The sequence below is a fragment of the Echinops telfairi genome, unplaced genomic scaffold, assembly GCF_000313985.2.
Source record: "Echinops telfairi isolate 266 unplaced genomic scaffold, ASM31398v2 ScPeMD7_7421;HRSCAF=8459, whole genome shotgun sequence".
Lineage (NCBI taxonomy): Eukaryota > Metazoa > Chordata > Mammalia > Afrosoricida > Tenrecidae > Echinops > Echinops telfairi.
In genome coordinates this window covers 19,451,353-19,473,900 of record NW_022111321.1, presented here as the reverse complement: position 1 = coordinate 19,473,900, position 22,548 = coordinate 19,451,353, and the positions used below count along the sequence as shown (strand labels likewise).

The 22,548-nt window shown below is 37.1% G+C and overlaps 1 protein-coding gene across 1 annotated transcript in view; it reads left to right on the top strand.

Annotated features, from left to right (window-relative positions):
- Positions 1-22,548, top strand: part of RDX (radixin) — a 67,044-nt gene that overhangs the window by 32,831 nt on the left and 11,665 nt on the right. The window contains exons 10-13 of the mRNA XM_004708979.2: positions 7,693-7,853; positions 9,578-9,670; positions 12,441-12,686; positions 13,872-14,032. Of these exons, the coding sequence (XP_004709036.1) occupies positions 7,693-7,853; positions 9,578-9,670; positions 12,441-12,686; positions 13,872-14,032 (661 nt within the window). The remainder of the gene's footprint in view (positions 1-7,692; positions 7,854-9,577; positions 9,671-12,440; positions 12,687-13,871; positions 14,033-22,548) is intronic.

The window sequence follows — 22,548 nt, the reverse complement described above, 5'->3', positions numbered from 1 at the left end:
TGATCCCTTCGACACCTCGTGGTTGCATAGGCTGGTGTGCTTCTTCCATGTGGGCTTTGTTGCTTCTGAGCTTGATGGCCGCTTGATTACCTTCGGCCATTGAAGTATTTTAAGGCATTTAAAAATACTATGTTAATATAAGCTTCAAAAGCTGACTTTGATGCACAACACTTAGTGTTTTGTTTATTTGATTTTTGGTGATGTGTTTTGGAAGAACTTACTCCTTGAGCAGGTTATAACAAAAAAATGCTAAACCGTTTCTATAACACACTAGTCAAGATACATTGAGCAAAATAAAATGTTTTGTTTCTTACTAAACCATGAGATCTCAAGAAATAATAATATGTAATCTTCACTTCTTTTTTTTTTTAACACAAGACTATGCATTTTATTTATTTATTTTTCTTTTTTTAACATTTTATTAGGGGCTCACACAACTGTTATCCCAATCCATACACACATCAGTTGTGTAAAGCGCATTTGTACATCGTTTCTCAAAACATTTTCTCTCCATTTAAACCCCCAACATTAGGTCCTCTAATCTTCACTTCTTATGAAACTATCTTTTTAATGCTAAATTGTAGAACCAGCAGGCTCTTTTCATGCTAGGCCATGTGCTTAGAAGCTGCTCTTAGTTGATGGCACAAATTTGCCTGTGGCTGGCTAGAGATAGAGGTGTCCAAGATTGCCATTAGTCCACAGACTGATTTGCAGTTTAATTCCAATAATATTGGAAATTCTAAGGATATTGGAATATTTCTAAGAGAAGAGATCGCAAGGTCCTAAATTTTATTATAAGAAGTTTTACTTCTCAGAACTAGTAAAAAGCTAGAAGCCGTTTAAGTTTAAATGTCTTAGGGTAGTGAAGAAACTTTCTTATTTTCCAAATTGATGCTATTACTGGCATTTTAAGTTCCTTTGTTTAAAAATCTATCAATTTCAGCCTTTATTAAATGCATATTATGTGTAATATTGGTAATACAAATGTAGAACAAATGGGAGTGTACGTAAAGTATAATATAGTTAACAGATAAGATAGAAAATACATTAATAATATGAGTTTAGTGAAATTGAGTGAATAAACAATACTTTTGAGAATGGAGGCGCCCTGGTGGCATAGTGGCTATGAGTTGGGCTGCTAACCACAAGGTCAGCAGTTTGAAACCACCAGCCTGCTCCTTGGGAGAAAGATGAGGCTTTCTACTCCCACAAAGAATTAGTCTCCCAAACCCATAGGGGCAGTTCTACCCTGTCCTGTAGAGTTACAATGAGTTGGAATTGATGGCAATAAGTATGTTTATTTGTTTTAAGAGGAGGGGAATGCTGTAAAAACAGTCTCATATTTATTTGTGTAGAGTATGTTAAAAAGGAATATTTAAGAAAATAATCATATTTAAAAGAAAAGATTGAATGATAGCACTTTTTCATTTACATAACACCTTTTCTAAGAGAATAGTTACTAAGTCTTTCAATCTCATTTATTTAGGATGTATAATAAAAATATTAATGATTTACGTACAAAAGACTCATCAAGTGAAGAAACGTTAAAGAAATAAAAGGAAGATAAAGAATATAGAACATCCTTATCAAGACATAATCTCAGAGCAGTCATCTTACGGCACATGACATTCAGTTTTGTTTTTTAAATTTCAATTAATAAAGCTTTTCCAGACTGTCTGAAATTCTGAATGATTGTCTTGTAATTTATGCTAAATTCTCATCCAGATGCAGTTTATTGTGGCCATATAGTTAAGTCATGGTAGTAGGTAGATTAACCTACTTTTATTTTTTTTTGTAGAGGAACTTTTCTATGCTTCAGTATACCATTATTTCTTTTAGATTTTATTATTGAAGTGGTGACTCCAAGTGAATCGTGACTCATTAAATAAATCCATTCTACCACTTTGCATTTCTACAATTTACATTGTTCGGTTATGTAATTTACCTCTTATTTTGTCTTTCTAACCAGTTTTAAGATACACAGGAGCTTCAAAACGTTTGTGGGAAATTCCTTCATTTTTATATTTCATTTTTTCCCATGAAATTTTTGAAATCCTCACCAATATTGGTGACTGTATTTGAAATATAATATGATCAGGCCTGCCTCCAGTTGCCATTCTAACAAATACTCAAGTCTGTAGCATTTTTTTTAAGTTTCATTTATATCTGTATTAATTATATTTCTTCTTAAATGTTTCATTTTTCCTGTGTTTTTTTTTATGTATTTTAGTAACAATTATTTTGAGTTTCTTATTTTTTAACCCCAGTAACAGGATAATTTATAGGATTATTATACTAGTATCTATTTCTTTTTTTTTTTTTTTTAATAATTTCATTGAGGGCTCATACAGTGCTTATCACAATCCATATATCCATTCATTGTGTCAGGCACATTTGTACATTTCTTGCCATCATCATTCTCACAACATTTTCTTTCTACTTGAGCCATTGGTATCAGCTCCTCATTTATTCCCTCCTTCCCCCTCCCGCCCTCCCTCCCGAGCCCTTGATAATTTATAAATTATTATTGTTTTTTAATTTCTTACACGGATGTCACCCTTCACCCACTTTTCTATTGTCCGTCCCCCAGGTAGGGGGTTATATGTAGATCATTGTGATCAGTTCCCCTTTTCTCTCCCACCTTCCCCTTCCCCTCCTGGTATTGCTACTCTCATTATTGGTCCTCAGGGGTTATCTGTCCTGATTTCCCTGTGTTTCCAGCTCTGTTCTGTACCAGTGTACATCTTCTGGTGTAGTCGGATTTATAAGGTAGAATTGGGATCATGATAGTGGGGGGGAGAAAGCATTCAAGAACTATAGGAAAGTTGTATATTTCATCAATGCTACTCTGCACCCTGGCTGCTTGTCTCCTCCCCGCGACCCTTCGGTAAGGGGGTGTCCAGTACTAGCATCTATTACTCTCTTTTTTTCACCCGTTTTCCCTCTCCCTCTTTTTTCATAATTGAACCCTATGTCCCGGCTTGCCTAGTAATTTCTGGCTAAATGTACAAATACTTTGTATGAGAAATTATGGAGACATTTGATGAAGTATTTCCCTTTAAAAAATATTTCATCTTTAGATCCGCAAAATATGTGCCAGTCATCTCAATGGAGTTGAATTGGGTTTGGGGCTTTGTTAAGGTTGATCTTTTCCTACTTTTCCCTTATAACGTTGGGGGTGGGGGGGGTCATCTGAAAAACTAGTGTTGTGAACCCAAAAAAACCCCAAACTTACCTGCTATTGAGGCAATTCTGACAGCCCTGTTGGACACACTAAACGCTCTAGCAGTGCTTCTCAACCTGTGGGTCGTGACCCCTTTGGGGGTCGAATGGCCCTTTCACAGGGGCCATCCAATTAATAACAGTAGCAGAATTACAGTTATGAAGTAGCAACAAAAATAAATTTATGGTTGGGGGGTCACCACAACAAGAGGAACTGTATTAAAAGGGCTGTGGCATTAGGAATGTTGACGACCACTGTTCTGTAGTCTCTGATCTCTCCACTTATACGAGTATTGAGCTACTCAGGCTGCTAGCCACCTACAGGTGTTTTTTCTATGCATCTTACCTCATATGAATGCATTAAAAATATTGAGAAAAGCTAGCTAGTAGATGTTCTACTGGACTTTCTGTTATTCACTTCTTTTCAGGATCTTGGCCTCTTTAACTGTCAGTTTTGGCAGTCCTGAACTCTTAATCTCCCAGACTACTGCATTCTATTCTGCTACTGTTAATCTCTATTGGGAGTAGGTAGCTGTCTTTTAAAAATATTCAACAGGTTTTTTAGCATATAGTTTATATACCACGATTCAGTAGTTTAAATATAAAAAAGTTGTATAATCATAATCACAGTCAATTTTAGAACACTTCATTTTTGTACTCTTTATTATTAGCTACGTATCCCCCCCCCCCCAACTTCCCCTGCCATGGCCTTAAGAAGCTATTAATCCAGTTGCTGTCTATTATTTAGCTATCTTGGATATCATGTAAAGAAAATCTTCCATCTCTCCTCCTCCAACAACAATAACAAAACAAAACATTGCAAAACCTCAATCCAAAAGAAAGCCAGAGACTTATAAACACTAGAAGAAGTTTTCAACAAGGTCAAAAGGTAGAACAAATGATAATTTTAACGTAACTATGCCTATATCAATCTAATTTCCAATACATTCCAATACATAGCAAGGCTATTCACATCCCTGATCAGTGGTCAGAGGGATTTCTCCAGAGGCATAATCCACACAGGGCAAATGGATTTTGGATTCACTATCATCCATAAAAGCCTTCTGCAAACGCAGTGCTCAGAATTTAAGCTCTAAGACAAGTTCCTCCTTCAGTCCTGGATTTTATTATTTCCAATCCTTTGATCACACAGACTGGTGTGCTTTTCCATGGCTACTTGTTTTAAGAACAAACCTTTAAGACCCCAGACACTATTCTTTCTGATAGCCAGGTACCATCTTATTTCTTCACTACATTTTGCTATAACACCATATCTTCATTGATCTCCTCATGAGGGTAAATATCTAGTACAGCAGTTCTCAACCTGTGAGTCACAACCCCTTTGGGGGTTGACTGACCCTTTCACAGGGGTCGCCCAATGCGTAACAGCAAAATTAGTTGTGAAGTAGCAATGAAAATAATTTTATGGCTGGGGGGGTCACCACAACATGAGGAACTGTATGAAATGGTCACGGCATTAGGAAGGTTGAGAACGACTGATCTAGTAGGACTATGTCAGAGAAATAATTGTTCATAAATTAGGGCTTACAATGAACTTCAATCTCCAAATTCATTTATGTAACTTTGGTTTATCAATTTCTCTCGGTCCACTTTAAGGATTTCATTGTCATTTTGTTGGGGAATATTAGAAATAGTCCTCATCACAGATGACTATTTTACATGAAAAGAAACAGATACACAATCCACACGCAAACTCATTCTTGTTTCTGTTATGTGTTCAAAAAAACTGAATTTTTTTTGGACCTGGCTATATTCATTTGAACCATGTGTCTTGAATAATCACTCCAAAGTCATCCACAGAGATCTTTTTATGGCTATATCCCCTTCATTGTTTAGATGTAATACAAGTGTGAGTGTGGGTCACTTAATGTCTAATTAGGCAATGTCTAACCTCTACATAAACATCTGTGGTTTCATAAGGCTTTTGTTTCCTTTTAAAAGCAAATAGCTTTCCATTTGTATATTATTTCCCCCTAGTGGTTTTAAGATCTCAAATCCAGACTTTCGCCATACTGGACCATGGGTGGTGTACAGGCAGGTGTGGCAGAGTATATGGTTCTGGGCACGACTCATTGGCTTGTGTGTGGTGGCTGGGCACTACTATGATACTATTAATGAGAGAAACAGTTAATTCTTATAAACCCTATCCTCTCTTTTTTTTCCTCTATCCTTTCTTATGAAAGAGTTGATACTATAAATTAGCAGGATTTCTTGATAACCCCTTTCCACAATGCCAATCCTCATAAATGTTAAGTTTTAGAGTTTTAAACAAGATTAACAGAAAAACTGATAGTATTCACCTTTCTTATTTCTTCATTCTTTGCAGGGCTTATCACTGGGTCCTTGGTGTGGAGGCCTATTTGTTTCATAGAAATATTCTGTAAATGACCAGATAATAAATATTTAAGGCTTTGTTGAACATACAGTGTCTCCTGTACCTACACAACACTAACATTGTAGCAGGAAGGTAACCATATTCAATATATAAGTGAAGGAACTATTCTAATATTAAAACTTTTAAAGCAATTGATTTTCTTTTAGCCCACAAGCCATAGTTTGTCAACCAACCTCTGTTCTAGCTCAATTAAATATAAAGGAAAATAGGGGAAATCTTTATCCTTTCTGGAAGAAATTAAAATGAATTTGATGTTTTCAGAGTTCCCTTTTAACAATGAAAAAGAATAAGACTTTTGCATAGTTCCTAGTTAATGACAAAAACAGCCATTACTCTATTATTATTTTCAAATTGACATCATAAAAAGATGATAGAAAAGTATTAATATTTGCATTGCTTATTTCAAAATTTAACTTTGTAACCCAAATTTATTTCTCTTATTTCATGGTGCAGGAAGAGTGTTATTACAAGGGAAAATAAATTGTTATTTTGAGTAAACTCTTCTTAATTATATGTTCGCTTATTTAGATGAGTGATAAGCTTAGACAGCTTGTGGGATTGACTTGATATGAAAATCAACCAGATAGAACAAATAATGATTGTGACAGGACCAAGGCATTGATAGGCTATCTTTATTTAAGAAGACAGGTTGTAAAGTAATTAGTCCTAGAATTTAGTTCTGATAACATCTAATGCTATATAAAAATATGTGGATCATCTTCATAGATAAATGGCCACATATGGTTTTTAATTTTTATTGACAAGAATATACAGCCTAACCAATGAGTCTTTTTTCTTTTCTCAGGCTTTCAAACCCTCCAGAATATTAACTCTAGTTACTTAAATGGCTTCTGCCTAAAGCCAACAAAGTTAAAACTGGAGAATAGAGTTGGTTCATCATAGTTATCTTTCACGTGATGGCATATAGATTTTACTCTCTCCCTCTTAAGGGTGGAATAAGGAAGCATATTTCTCTGAGTTAGCACTTTCATTAATACATACCATTTTGTTGATTCTGACAGAAAACTTACTTTCTAGTCAATGAAAGTTAATAAAACAACGCTCACTACTTAAAATTAGTATGCACTGTTTTAAGGTGGTCTAGTTTTTACTAGTGATAAATCTTTTCTAGTTAATTCATACAAACAAAGTCCACTCACTACCAGTGAGTCCATTCTAACCTACCACGACCCGGTTCAGGATTTCCAAGGCTGCAAATCATTTACGGGAGCAGACACCTTTAACTTCCGGCTGCTGAAGAGCATTCCGACGCTTACCCTGACGTTGCCACCAAAACCTAGTAGAGCTAAGAGAAAGGGATTCTTTTTGTGATCTGAGCCCTAGTGGCAGAGCATTTATGCATTGGACTGCTAACTGCAACATCAGCCGTGCGAAACCAGCAGCTGCTCTGTGGACGATAAAGCTTTCTACTCCCATAAAGGTTTATAGCCTCGGAAAGCTACAGAGGCAGTTCTAGCTGATCCTATAGGGTCAGTATGAGTCAGGGTCTGCTCAAGGGCATTGAGGTTTTTTAATACACTTAAGGGTTAAAATTTATTTCTTCAGTATTGATTATTTTTCTTATGCCATATGAACCATAAGCTTAATTCTTAAAACTTCAAATAATTCACATCAAGTTTCCTATTTCAGGCTAATACTGTTTTCAACCTGAATTTCTTTAGTTTGCCTATGTAATACTTTAGATAATTAAAGAACTTAATAAAGTTTAAGGTAGATATCTGAATCAAAAGTCAAAATTGTTTACTAATGTCAAAACAAAACTTTAAAGTGGAGGGATTAATTTAGAAAATTAAGCACATTATTGCATGTAGCTTTTTGGCTTATTTGAATGACAAAGAACTTTAATTTCTTTCCATTTCTGAATTGTGTAATAGATTTTTAAAAATCTTTTGACGAGGTAAAAATGAGGTATTTCTGCTTTTATGTAATATACGCCGATTGTGAGAAACAGTAGATTCCTTGCTGTTTTTAATTTTATAAATGGAACAATTGAAATCAATTGTTTGGTGGGGTAACAAACTCATATTTCATAGAACTGGAGGAACAGACTCGGAGAGCTCTAGAGCTGGACCAGGAACGAAAGCGAGCCAAAGAAGAAGCCGAGCGGCTGGAAAAGGAGCGTCGGGCTGCCGAAGAGGCCAAAGCCGCTGTAGAGAAACAGGCTGCGGACCAAATGAAGACTCAGGAACAGCTCGTAAGGGACTTCAGTGATATCGTGGACTGTATTATGCAAGTAACTGAAGGAAGGGTTGGAAATGAACTGTTGAAAAGTTTTTTATCCTGCCTATAGAAAACAAAGATTTTCCCTTACATTTTTTTTTAAACAAATAGAAGCTTGTCAACAAAAGATTCTGATTTACTAAACATTCTGACAGGTTTGTCAATAAACTAATGGGTGTGTTTTGCTATAGTTAAATAGGCCTTGTGAATTTCAGGCTCTGTGAGATAAATATAGGCTGTTATTGTGGAATAAATAGAATTTCGAGTAATAAAGACTGGCATGGCATTTAGATGACCCTGGATTTCAGTGTTAGATCAGATATTTTGTGTTAGGTGTCTTTGGGTCTTTCGGATCTTGCTTCGTTCCTTTGAACGAAGTCATGGCTTACAAAGCAAAACCAAAACAGACCTGATGAAACTAGGCTTACTGGTTGGATAGAATCCCCAAGGCTATGGCCCCGATATTTACCCTTCAGGCCTGGAATTGAGCTTATTTCCTTGTGTTAGAATCATCCACCATTTGAGGTCAAAGGGGGAGCATTTACCCAGGGTCAAACTAGAGAGAGTTAGACAAGAAGGAGAGATGCGAGGAGGAACATACACAGGGAGTGGAATAAGTGATGGTACTTTGAGGGAATGCAATGGAAGAATTGAACAAAATGTATATTAATTATTGAATAGAAAACTGATGTGCTGCTCCGTAAAACTTTACCTCATGCACTATACAAATTAAAAAGCAAACAAACACCCAAATGTTAAAAATGTAAGTGATTTAGAATGTGAGCTGAAATGATAAAAATGACAGATCAAAATCGTAGAGTTTGAGACTTGATTGAGGAGTAGGGGAGCCCTTTCAGAAGCCTGACTCACATTCACACTGGCACAGCAGCTGGGGCCATTGGTTTTGACTCAGCCGGTCGAGAATTTTGAGTGCTGTGCAATGGGCAACACCGTTTTCTATGAAGGAGATTGTGTTTACTAGCATTTAGACTTAACTGATTTGAAATCTCCTAAAGAATGCTGCTTACTAGGATTGTTAGGGAAACACATCGGTTTATTTAACAAAGTGTCTTAACTATTAAGCACTATCAAAACCTAAATTTTTCCTTTGGCAGTCTGTAGCTAATCATTAGTTCTTGATAAAAGTTTTAAAATATTAGACCTTAAATAACTCTTTTAAGTTCAGACTACTGAAATAGGGCTAACCACCATTTAAAAAAATCCATTTTATTGGGAGCTCTTATGGCTCTTATAACATTTCACACATCAATTGCATCAAGCATATTTGTACATATGTTGCCATCATCCATTTTCTAAACATTTACTGTCTGTTTGAGCCCTTGATATCAGCTACTCTTTTTTCCCTCCCCTCCCACTCTCATGACCCTTTGATAAATGATAAATGATTACTGTTTTCATATCTTACACTGATCACTGTCTCCCTTCACCCACCCACGTTACTCTAAACACTTTTTTATAGAGTAGTAAGCATATTTTATTTTGTCTTTTTACTAGCTCATTTGAAGGCCATACTGTAAAATAAAAAAGATAGGTATGATCTTAGAGAAAATACTGCCTTTTTAAAAATAGAAGATTATTTTAAAAATCAAATAAAAGAACCTGCTTTGTTTATTTAACATGTTAGAAAGTTATTGAAAATATATATTTGTTCAATTTTGATAATATTCTTTATTTTAGGCAGCAGAACTTGCTGAATTCACTGCCAAGATTGCACTTTTAGAAGAAGCCAAGAAGAAAAAGGAAGAAGAGGCTACTGAGTGGCAACACAAAGTAATTATATGTCCACTCAACAGCATGATTGAATACCTATTTTGTACACATCAATACGCTGAATTTGTAGAGATGAATCCATAATACTGTCACAATTTAGATCGGAAAATGAAAACGTAAAAAATGTTGTGTATGAGTATGTAACTTATTGATACAAACTTTAGTACTTGGGAACACAGGACGTGATTAATTTCTTTGAGGGATGAGGTATTGTTGGGGAAACACTTTAAAGTTTAATAATAAATTTAGTAATCAAATTCGCAGGTAGGGAATGTCAGGAGTGGGTAGAGACTAAAGAGGTAGTCTTTCGAGGTAGAGGAACATCATAAGTATCGACAACAACCAGTAGGTGACTCAATATTTATAGATGCTCAGAAATGTTGGGAAAACTGATTGGAAAGTTAGATCTCAGAAGTTAAGCTGTAAAAGGTTTTAAATGCCTTGTTAATGTAAGAGTTTTTAAGTGGGAAGTATCCATAGGCATTGGATTCCAAAGGTTAAAAAACAGGATTGTAACATATCAGGTATGGTTTCTTATGATACTTAGAAAGCAGTGTCAAGGATGGATTGGGATAGTGACTACAATAACTTCAGAGAAAAAGATCGAAATAAGGGATCTAACAGCAGTCCCTGGGTGGTGCAAGCGGCTAGTGTGCTTAGCTGCTAGCCCAAACACTGCAGGCTGGAGTCCACTCAGGTGTGTCTCAGAAGAAAGGCTTGCAATCTACTTCCAGTCAACAGCCTTTAAGAACCCTATGGAGGACAGTTCTACTCTGACTCACATGGGGTCGCCGTGAGTCGGAGTCAGCTCAGTGGCACTGGCAGTGACATAAAGAGGACCAGGAAGTACTGAGGGGTGTTCTATGGTAGATTCAGAAGAGTACAACAGCCAAATGATTGCCTATGGAATTGAATTAGAGGGAAGCAATGAAGATGATCCTGAGATTTCTAATGCAAGGATAGACAGTCTCCGGGTTGTCAAACTGACTTACAGGTAACTCCTATTTATCCTTCATTGCAAAGCTTCCAATAAGTTCTTTCATGGCTGACAAACTGAAACAGGAATAAACTAGAATTTTTACAACTTGGTTGATTTTTTCATAGTCACTGGAGTGGGAAGAATAGCAGATCAAAGCTCAGAAGCATAGTGCGCCCTTTCAGAAAGGAGCTAAATACATGATATTGGATTATTGAGACTAAAAAAATTCCCTGCCATCAAGTCAATTCCATCTCACAGCAACCCTTTGGGACACAGTAGAAAACTGCCTCTGTGCTTTTCTGAGACTAATAACACTTTACAGGTGTAAAAAGCCTCATCTTTCTCCCCTGGAGTGGCTGGCGGTTTCGAACTGCTGACCTTGCAAGTATCAGCCCCATGCATAACCATTGTACCACCAGGAGTCCTCTGGAATATTAATATGCATATGGAATATTGATGGTGCTATCTTTGAAACCCAGCGTTAATGTTATGTAGAAGGGTAGAATCAGCCCCTCTTTGCAACAAATTCTTCAGTGCACTCACTTTTACTTGTAGCTTGTGCAGCTCTTTAAAGCATTGAAAAGGCTTTGAGCCTTTTTTTTTTTTTTTGCACTCAAGTAAGGTTAAGTAAGAACTGTATGGCTAAGCTACAAAATTTAAAGACAGGGTCACTTCACATTCATACCTGGGGACGGCCTGTAGATGAAACTGCCATTGCCTGAAGGACACAAATGCGACATGGGGCTTGCTTTGGAGGGGTGGGCCATATTGGATAATGAGTTTAAATACTTTCAGCTAAGGAGCATTATATGTAGGAGATCCATATAATACATCATCCAAACCTGCACACTTGGAAGAAAAAAGGGTGGTAATCATTATACCAGAACATTATATAAAGGGGCACTAGGACACTGTGATCTACTCAATTGCTTGGTGATGTTGGGTACTTCATGTTATGTCCTATCAGGAGACATTACCATTAGTTTTAATTGATCACTGGATTAGAATATTGGCAATCTGGATTACTTCATCATCTGTTTACATCTTTCCCCTGGTAGCTGAAAAGGAATCTACTAGCTGTGACATCTTTTGCTATTATATGAATATCCATGTCACACCAACATCATGGTTTTAGCAACAATTGATAGTCCATGTGAGAACTGGTAATTTTATTATAATAGCAAGCTGACTCTGGCTCAAGTACAACAGAATGAGTGCTACCCAGCCCTGCATCAGCCCTGCATTAGTCAGCATGTTGAGTCTTCGTGGGGCTACTCTCCCAGTCTATCCCACCAAGAGTCTTTTCCACCTTCTTTGACCCTGCGCTTCACCAAACCTAATGTCTTCTTCCAGCGAATGTTCCCTGTTGAGGGAGTGTTTAAAGCTAACAAGTTGGACCACTAGTGTCCTGCAATGATCCATTGGCTAATTTTTGAAACTATATTGCCAGACCTGTCTTTTTTCAGGCTGTGCTGGTTTAGAAGCCCTGCTGAAATCTGCCCCGCCTGGCTGCCTTGCTAGTATTTGAAATACCAGTTATGGCCTCCAACACCACCGCCTCATTCAAGTCACCACAGTACAGTGCACTGACTCTGATGGTGGTGGACTTATTAGGAATTGAAAAATATTTCTGTTTTAAGTCATCACTCCTATGTTAGGCAACAAAAATACCGCTTTGGTCAGTAGGCCCTGTATGTAGTTTCTGTTAAAAGGCAAGATAAAGGCATGTTCATTCCTTTTTATTATCAAATTTCAGAGGCAGTTGTTTATAAACTTATTTTTAACGTTCAGGCTTTTGCGGCCCAGGAAGACTTGGAAAAGACCAAAGAAGAGTTAAAAACTGTGATGTCTGCCCCCCCTCCCCCTCCGCCGCCGCCACCAGTCATTCCTCCAGCCGAGAGTGAGCACGACGAGCATGACGAGAGTAGTGCCGAGGCCAGTGCGGAGTTGTCCAGCGAAGGGCTCACGCACCACAGGAGTGAGGAAGAGCGCGTGACAGAGACACAGAAAAACGAGCGTGTTAAGAAACAACTCCAGGTACTCACACACTTGCAGTTCTATGCGCAGTTCAATTGTAGCCCGCATTTCTCCATTTATTCAAGCAAATATATTACAAAGGAGGGTGTTCGTATTTGAAAGCCTTTAATTGGCTGGTTCATTTCATCTGTTGCTTGAACAGATTAGTATATGACATGTTCAAATGTTTGTTACCCTACCATTTGCTACTGAGTCGACTGTGACTCAGGGCAGTCACATGTATTTCAGAGCGGAGCTGTGTTCCATAGGGTTTTCAATGGCTGATTTTCTCGGAAGTGAATTCTAGGCCTTTTCTTCTCATTGTTTGTTAACCCCTGTGGAATCAGGACTTAACAAATGAGTTATTTAATTATGTACCTGGGCCCATATTAGAAGTTAGGAAGTATGAGTGAATTCAGTTTTTAAACAGTAAAGTGTACATAGACTATCTTTAACATATTATGTAATCTGAATTATTCAGATTTTATCATTGAGAAAGATGAGTTTATTAAATTATATAAGTTGACCAAATGGTAACTTTTAGTATTGCTAGAACATTTTTCTAGGTATAATTTGGATTGGTGAACTCTTCAAATATTAAAGAAAATGAGGTGATTATTGTAAGAAATATTCAAGACTTTTGAAGAAAGCTCTTCTCATAGTAGAGATTTCCAGTCTTAAAGTAACATTATAATGGCTACCAGTGTCATCAGGCTAATTCTGATTCCTGGCAATCCAATGCCTATCAGAGCAGAACTATGCTCCACGAGTCTCCAATGGCTAATTTGTTGGTAGTAGATGACTAAGCACTTTTCCTTGAAGCACCTCAGGGTAAACTTGAACCTCCAACCTTATGGTTAACAGCCGGGGCTATTAATCACTTATACCACCTGAGGGGGCTTACAAGGGCTATATAGACTTTCAGTATACAACCATAGTTTATATATGTAGAAATCAAAGACTATGTTTCTTCCTAGGCCACTCTCCCCACCATTATTAAAACTTATAATCTCAAGAATATATTTTATGGTGGAAATTTAATATAATGTCAGATTGTGTGTGTCTGTGTGTGTGTGTGTGTGTGTACACCCCACATGCACAATATGACTTGGGGGTATACACACACATATGAATAAAATCTTTAAGCAGTTTTATGAATCTAAGAGGAAAAAAATGATAGGCATACTTTTTATTTTTTAAACATAGGCACTAAGTTCAGAATTAGCCCAAGCCCGAGATGAAACCAAGAAAACACAGAACGATGTTCTTCATGCTGAGAATGTGAAAGCCGGCCGCGACAAGTACAAGACTCTGCGGCAGATCCGACAAGGCAACACAAAGCAGCGTATTGATGAGTTTGAAGCAATGTGAGAGCTGTTACTTTGCATACGTGTTCTTCATAAGCTGAACCACCAACAGAGAAAAGCAGGCCTTTGCAGATGTGATGGAATGCATCTCACCTTGCCAAAGCACTTAGAACAGTTTGACTGTGGTGGCTAAGAGACAAATTTAAGGGGAAACTCTTCAACATTAAGGCAGTGTGATATCATGTTTGGTTTTCTTTTCCTTTGGGGCCAGGGAATGGAGACAGTGTTCCATCACCTTCTTTTTCGTTTTTCATTTTTATTTTCGGTTGAATATTAACACTAATTATCATGTCTGTCAACTGTGTATGTGTGGTTTGAGCACTTTGAACATTTTAAACGAATAATGGTAACAAGTGTTTAGAGAGAGTACTCTCTTTTCTCTTGCCCCTTCCACGTTCTCTCCCCACCTTTTTCTCAGTGTGCCTTCTCATACCCTGCCATGCCCATAGCCATAATCCCACCTTCATGCAGATCATTGGCACTGTGTAAAATGAGGGTAGGTGGAAGGGTGGGCAGTCCTTAATCATTATGTAGAAGGTGGCTATGAATCATGAAAAGGATTTGAACATTTTAATACTGTAGTGTACAGCTGGTGGTTATTTTTTTAAAAATCCAAATTTAATTATATTATTGGAAATTTGATATATGCTTACTTTACTGTCATCATCGATGACAGCTGATTGCTCGGTCTTTCATCTCCTGCCATCCTTTGATGGCTCTCCTTGCCGCTTTATCTAAAGATGTAGAATTGATTGATGAAATATTACCTGAAAATAAGTTATCACTGAAAGATTTGAATCTTACTGTTCTTTCATACATTAATTCAGAAAAGCAGATGCTTTAATAAAAGAAAATATACATTTGTTGGACATTGATTTAATCATTAAGAGAAACTTGGGATTTTTCTTGAAGGGCAGCATATGAACACAATTGTCCCAAGTAGGGACGATATATACTACCTCACTACTACACCTGCAATAACTGGTTGTTCAAACATAATGGAGTATTAAGCTATATGTTTTATAACACATGGTAATCCTTTCAGTCATGAAGGAATATTTTTGTGATTTAATTTTCCTTCAGAAAATATTAAGTGTGCTAAAATTTTTAATTGCCTTTTTGTTGAGATGAATTGTGGGACTCTGATACATTACAATTATAAATGCTCACTGATATAACTATCTTCCTATAGGGTTGTTGTATGCCTGAGTGTGTGTGTGTGTGTGTGTGAGAGAGAGAGAGAAAGAGAGAGAAAGGGGGAGAAAGATATGTTGCCCTTGTAGCATATGAAGAATGTCTGTACCTTCCATTTCTTGATATAATTACCACATATTCATTTGAGCATATTTGGTTTCTAAATCATTGTGATTATTTTTTAAATCAATTTAAGAATACTTAAAATTTGTTATTTCTATTTTAGATTTCTTTAATTTTAGGTTTTATTAATTGTCTTACTGAAAAAATCTTTCCAGACAACATGTTCTCATATTTTATTCATTTTAAAATACCTAGATTTGAAGATAAGGTAGCCTTGTTTTCTCTGTGTGGTTCAGCTATTAGCCATTTGGTATTATGCACCCAAATTACATCTTTTTATTAAAATTGCCATTAAAATTTTTTCATGCATAATAGGTTCTAATTATATCTGAAAATACTTCTTGTGCTATTTTTCTTTTTTCCCTGCTTTTAAAGGATTAATCTGGGCAGACATTATGAAAAGGAAAGGTTGCATACAATATATTTTTGAACTTTATGTACAAGACAGCTGGCTCACTTTTTAGTGACTGTTGTCCAGTGGTTGCACACGTGCCTGAGCAGATGGCTTGACCTGCAGCCCATCAGAGGGCGAGATGGTGAGCCCTGTGATTCAAGCTCTGAAACACCGAAGTGCTCACACTTAGCAGGCATTACAAGTGCTCACACGTAGCAGGCATTACAAGCAAATGCAACTGAAGTCGAACACCTCAGCCCCAGTGGCTCATTATTCATTGTCTTCAGATATCTGAATTGTGTGCGCTACCATTGCTACGTCAGTTTGACAGCAGTGTTGAAAATCTACGTTATATTTGCTATTTATCATCTGTTTCTAGATTAGGGTTAAATGGATTTCATCATTTTTTAAGCTGAATTTTTCTAACCAGGAACAACCATTTGTAATATGGGTTTTCATAGTGATTATATGAATTAGAACTTCTGTCCTTAACAATGAGAGCACATGTTCATTTAGCAATGTAAAAATACGGTCATAAATATTTGCTAAGTCCCAACAGGCTTTACCAGCAGCGTAACTTTGTGTTGTACTATTAAATTACAATTACACTATAATTTTGGGAAACATTCATCGATTAACAATAAAGTAACAAAAGCTTCTGCCTTCCAGCTCCACTGTTGTTCTTTAACATGGATCTCTTGCAGAATCCTGAAAATTATCATCTCTTTTTAGAACCATGAACTAGCACAGGTTAAAAATGAGAAGTGGATAGAGAAATTTTAAGTAATTCCAAAATCTTCATAGACTTGCTCTTTCCCCCAAACAATCTCGGTATGGAAGGTAAATAGTGATTGCTAATTCTATGGGAAAATTAAATCATTCAGTCGACTCTGGACAACAGCAAGTAATTTAGGATTTTTTTATCATTGCTTTTATTTTATAGCATTTAGGCTTCCCCCACCCCCACAGAAAGATAACAAACATTTCATTGTCATTGTTTCACTGTTAAGATGTAATGTTCTTAAAGGACCTTGTGCTAAGTACATTCATTCAAATGTACGTTTTTATTTTAAAACAATATTATAGCTACTAGGATTTAGAAGTACCTTTTAAAAAACTTACTACTCATTTTATTTCTTTTTACTTACGACTAACTTTTTAGCAAACAAAATAAATTGTTAGTATACAAGCGGTCAGGCTATTTTACGCAGAGCTTAACGTCAGATGCCATCTCAGTTTGCAGTAATCCTGTAGCGGTCCCTGTCCTACTCCTTCCTCTTAACGAGGCACTGCTGCATCGATAGCTCCTAGACTCCAGCCTGGAGAACGCCAGTCTCCTAGGACATTTCAATCTGTAGATGTTTTGATGACTTTATAAAACATCAGGACAAACTGATACTTTACTGTACACTCATAGCTAGAAAAAATTAACTCACAGTAGTATTTCCTGTACCAAAGCTGATCCCATCTCATCCTTGACTTTTCCAATTAAATAATCCTAAGTTACAAATTTTCCTTAGTGGGACTACCCCTAAGCCAATATTTTTTCTTAGTGAGCCCGCATCTCTTCTTTTCTCTGTGCCCATCTGTAAAATATTTACAGAGCTTACAGTTTCCCCTCTGAAAGATGAAGACTCCCTGCTTTGTCATTTCAATAACCGAACCCTCTACAATTTTGATGAAAGGGTTTTCTGATTTGGGGCTAGATATACTGCTTTGGGAATTGAAGAATCTCTCATTTCCCACAGTTTCTTAAGGTTAAAAACACATAAATGAGCTAAGCCGTGGCACAACCTCTAAATGCAAGTGTATGGTTTGCTTCTGAAGCCCTTAGCTACTAAATGTCTTACTGAATAACATTGACACAGCCAAGACACCTTTATTCAGTGCATGCTATATCTGGATGGAGAAGCAAGGTAGACCAGCAGTGACCATTTGTTTTGCTCTTATAGTGAGGGAAATAGCGGGTCAAAAAGAGCGTGGTAAATACTAATTGTAATTCTAATTTATCTTTGCCCTTTGATCATTTGCTTTAATCTACTTCAATGTCCGATTCTTTAAAAATAACACCATATTAATGATTCATGTTATTTGTATGCCCAGATTCCTCCATGCTTATGTATATCTGATTGCTTCCATCCTTGCAATTTAATTTTTATTCCCTGTTCAAACTATTGTGCATTTTTATTTAATAGTCATTTTAAAAACTTTCATTTACTTTAATATTAATGCATGTCATTAAGTTTGCTCCTAAAAATAATTAATGATATTGTTTGCATCTTTTTATCTTTACAAGTGTTTAGCCACTTGTCCATCTTCCTGTTGGTAATATGGGATAATTTCTGAGATTGTGTGACTGACTGTCCTTGGGAAAAATCCTTTTGATAAAACCTAGACTTATATGATGTTTGTCTTGCACTATGTTCCAGTATATGCCGTTATATAACTCTTCGTTTTTTCAACTGAGTATTTTCTTAACATCTTATTTTCAAGTCAAACAAGATGTTTATATCGACTGTTCTGCTTTTGACCTAGAAATGGATGTCTTAGACTCCTATGCCTCCTTTCTCACTTTCCTTTTGTTGTGTCAAGACTAGCATTCCAATTTTAGATGCCACTGCTGCAGTTAATTAATTATTTGCTTGCTTTTAAGTAGCCGCTGGTTTGGCTGAAAGACAGCAGTTGTGTGCAGAGAGCATAAGGCAGAGGACTGGCGGGAAGATTAGTGACTGGGCAAGACCATAGAACCCCGCGGGCTCCCAAGTGTGCTTGCTCTCTGCCACCGTACTTCTTTTCCATTGAAGTTCACATTTTACACACGGCCGATATTTAAAACTATCCTGAGAGATACAGTCTGATTCTAAAACATTTTTCTAACCTTTATTAAAGGTTCATCTCTAGCAACCAATAACGGATAATTCTGCACTAAATATTGAGACATTTAATGGCATTAGAAGGTTTCAGCTGAATCTTAAAAAGGAAAGAAAAAAAAAAGCCAGTTGTGGATATGGAAGGTATAACTAATAAAGGCAGAAGGTGTAACTAATAAATCCAGAGCTTTAGTGTCACTGTCAGTCATGGGACTGAGTTGTGGCTGGTAAAGCTAGAGTGAGTTGGGTCAGGAGTCCATGGGCCTTGGATGCTGTACTGAACTGAGCTGGCTTGTATTTGATTTGAAGCCATCCAGTGGCTTTGGGAATAGACAGTTACAAAAGTGAATAAACCTTGCCTTGAAAAAAGGTATGTAGTTATATAAAGTATAAGGAGCCCTAGTAGTGCAGTGGCTAAAACTCTTGGCTGCTAAATGAAAGACAGGTGGTGTAAACATAGCAGCAGCTATGGCCTGCTGAGCTACTCTCATCAAAATGTTAGGCCCAGGAAGCCCTTTGGCACAGTTCTACTCTGCCGTATAGGGTCACTGTGATTCAGAAGCAGCTCAGCGGATGACAACATGTGAAGTATACTAGCAAGCAGGAGAAAGGAAGTACAATAGAAAAACTACATGTACTAGAAGCTGAAGAAAGACCAGGATCATCATTCCAACTGAGAATGTAAGAAAATTAGATGTCATTTGCTTCTATGTTTACAATAGGTAGCAATATTTTTCTGCTTATCCTAATGACCTCTTTTGGGATGCTTAAGACTCATCTCTGTTTCCTGGGATCTTTTCTTCTGGGAATGGGTTCTTTAGTGGCACAAGGAGAGCACTGGAAATTCAAAGACATCCAAGAACAACTGGATTGGGTTCAGGGTTCTAATTCCAGGACTTTATCCTGTCTTGTGGAGCTCTCAGGTAAGCATTGAACTGCTAAGAGCAAGGCTGACAGTTTAAACCCAGCAGCCTCTCTGAGGGAGGAAGATGAGGCTTTTTACTCCCATACAGAGTTGCATTCAGGGCGGTTCTACTTTGTCCGATAGGGTCACCTTGAGTTGAATTGACTCGGTGGCAGTTTGTGTTGGTGATGCCATTGGCACCTTTGTTGCTTGGATTTTTTAAGCTTTTTTTTGTTTTAGTTGAGAACCATATCCATAGGCCCTGCCAACTTAACTGTTAACATTGCATCTGCTTACGCTCAAGTGAATCTCATTATTTTTCTCCCTAATATTTGCTAGCTTTCTCCGGAATCCCAATATAACTTAGTTAAATGTTCAGGTCATAAAAGTTTGCTTAATAGGTTAGATGTAATATTTTGGTAATCTTAAACTATAGTTTGATGATTCGTCACTAATTTTAAAATACAATATTTTTTGGTCACAGTGAATTTTTTAATAAAAATCCATTTTGCTCAAACCTCAAAAAAATACAATATTTTTTGTTAGTATATGCAATAAACTTTGTAGCTTTTAAATTTGTGTATTTTAAAAGCACTTTCTGCTAAATGACAAAACTGCATTGTATGCAAAAGGAAATTAAAATTCAGTGATCTTTCTCTGCATTTTTTAACATGAACAAATATACTACTTAATCTTAGCTCATTCTGGGTTCGAAAAACATTTAGGACAGTTACCATTGAGTTGGCTCTGGGGTTCCCCCCCCACCCCCCCATCCACCTCCCACCCCCACCCTCACCCTCCCGGTCTGTCAGAGTAGAGCTGTGTTCCACGTGGTCTTCATTGGCTGGTATTCTGAGGTGCCTGGGTGACTGAAACCTGCAGCTTTTAGTAGTTGAATGTGTTAACCATTTACACAAACCAGGAGTCTGCTAACCTAATTGTCCTTCCCCTCTTCAAGATACACTAACATAAAAAAAAATTATTTAAAAGTTGTTTGTCATAGATATGTAAAAATATATTTGTTGGTAGATTCAGAATAAAATCACTGCCATTAGTTATATATATTCTTAACCTGCAAATTTCTCCGTTTTGTAAAATCCAGAATGTGAGGCAGTATAAGAACTACTATTTTCAGGATACATATGGTGCATTGGGGGCCTATAGCCTTGGTGCTGGTAAGTGTTGGACTCCTAGCTTCAAGGGCGGCAGTTCAAACCCACCAGCCACTTCGAAGGAGAAGATGAGGCTGTCTGCTCCCGTGAAGATTTACAGCCTCGGAAACCCTAGGGAGCAGTTCTACTTGAACTCACTGGGTCACTGTCAGTTGGAATGGACTTGATGGCAGTGGACTTGTCGTTAGTCTGTATCAAAGCATTTGCCCCAAAATATATATACTAGTCTACCCATTGGAAAAGCAGCGTGTTCTCAAACATTCAGAAGACGAGACATAATTGTGCCTTCTAGATTACTACATGTGATGTATAGAGGTAGGAAAACATTCTCTGCCACTTCTTATGGTTTTCTCATTCTGCATTAATTCTTAGACATTACTGATTTTAACCTTTCAATTTCATGATGTTGCAAAAGGAAGGAGAAATGGCTTTTATTTCTCCTTCCGTGAAATAATAGTGACATATGAATATGCATATGTATACATAGTCATTCATTATTTCAGTGATTTACAGTGTACTTGGTGTTAGGGAGGAACCCTGCTGTGCATAGTGGGCTTGCATGTTGGGTTGTCAGCTGTCTGCAGTTTGAAAGCACCAGAGAAGAGAGAAAATGGGGCTTTGTTCTCCTGTGAAGATCTATACCTTAAGAAACCCACAGGGGCAGTTCTGCGTTGCCCTAGGGTGTGAAGTCGACTGGGTGGCAGTGAGTGAGTGGTATTCGATAGAAACTTGAACTCCGCGGTTGAGTCCAGTCTTCTAGGACAACGTAGGGTTTGTCCATAGAGTTCTAAGACTGCAAATGGAAATCTTAGTGGATACAGGCTCCCTGGGGGCTTCCAAACACAAACTTGCTGCCAGTGCTAAGTGCTTGGCCACTGCACTGGCAGGGCTCCTTGGTAGAGCAGGATGTGCCATTATGAGCAAAGTACTGCTAGAGTTATGGGTGATAACGAGACCCTGTTCCCTATCAAGTTGAGCCAGAGTTGAGAGACGTGGTCAAACTAAGCCCCAGGGCAGGGACAAAACAACAGCCTCATGCAGGAATTAGAAGTGAGAGATCATTGGTAAATGCTAGTTAGCAATAAAGCACAAGGTATTGACTTTACTAATAAGTCTGGGGAGTTTTTTCTCCATTTGTAAAATTACAGCAGCCGGGGACCACTGAAGATTACATATTCATCAGGTAGGCTAGCTAACAAATATGTATTTGTTCCCTGGGTTCTCTGCCCTTAAGGAATATTCTTCAATATCAGATATGATAAATACCTAATTTTCTTATAATAAGTATTAAATATAATCTACTTATAAATGGTTCATTAAAGTAGCAAGTATTGAAATATTTAACACTAGTCATTTAAACTTTTCAAATGCCATTAAGTTTCCCAATGTTTACTATAAATAATTTTTCTACTTTAGATAACGATCAAGATATCTATTACCTCGGGCAGTAAGTAATCTTGTGTACCTAATTATTCTCAATAATAGTTAATTGTATGATTTCTGTAAGCTTATATAATTATAAGCAATCGCTTGTTTCAAAGCATCAGAAATTTGAAGGTATTCTTTTTTTTAAATTTTGAGGTTGTTATGCATTAAAATGGTAAAACCTGTCAAATCACTTTTTTTTTTTTAATTTTTTGGTTATTTTTATTTATTTATTTATTTATTTTTGCCATTTTATTAGGGGCTCATACAACTGTTATCCCAATCCATACACACATCAATTGTGTAAAGCGCATTTGTACATCGTTTCTCAAAACATTTTCTCTCCATTTAAACCCCTGACATTAGGTCCTCATTTTTCCCCTCCCTCCCCGCTCCCCCCTCCCACATGAGCCCTTGATAGTTTATAAATGGGT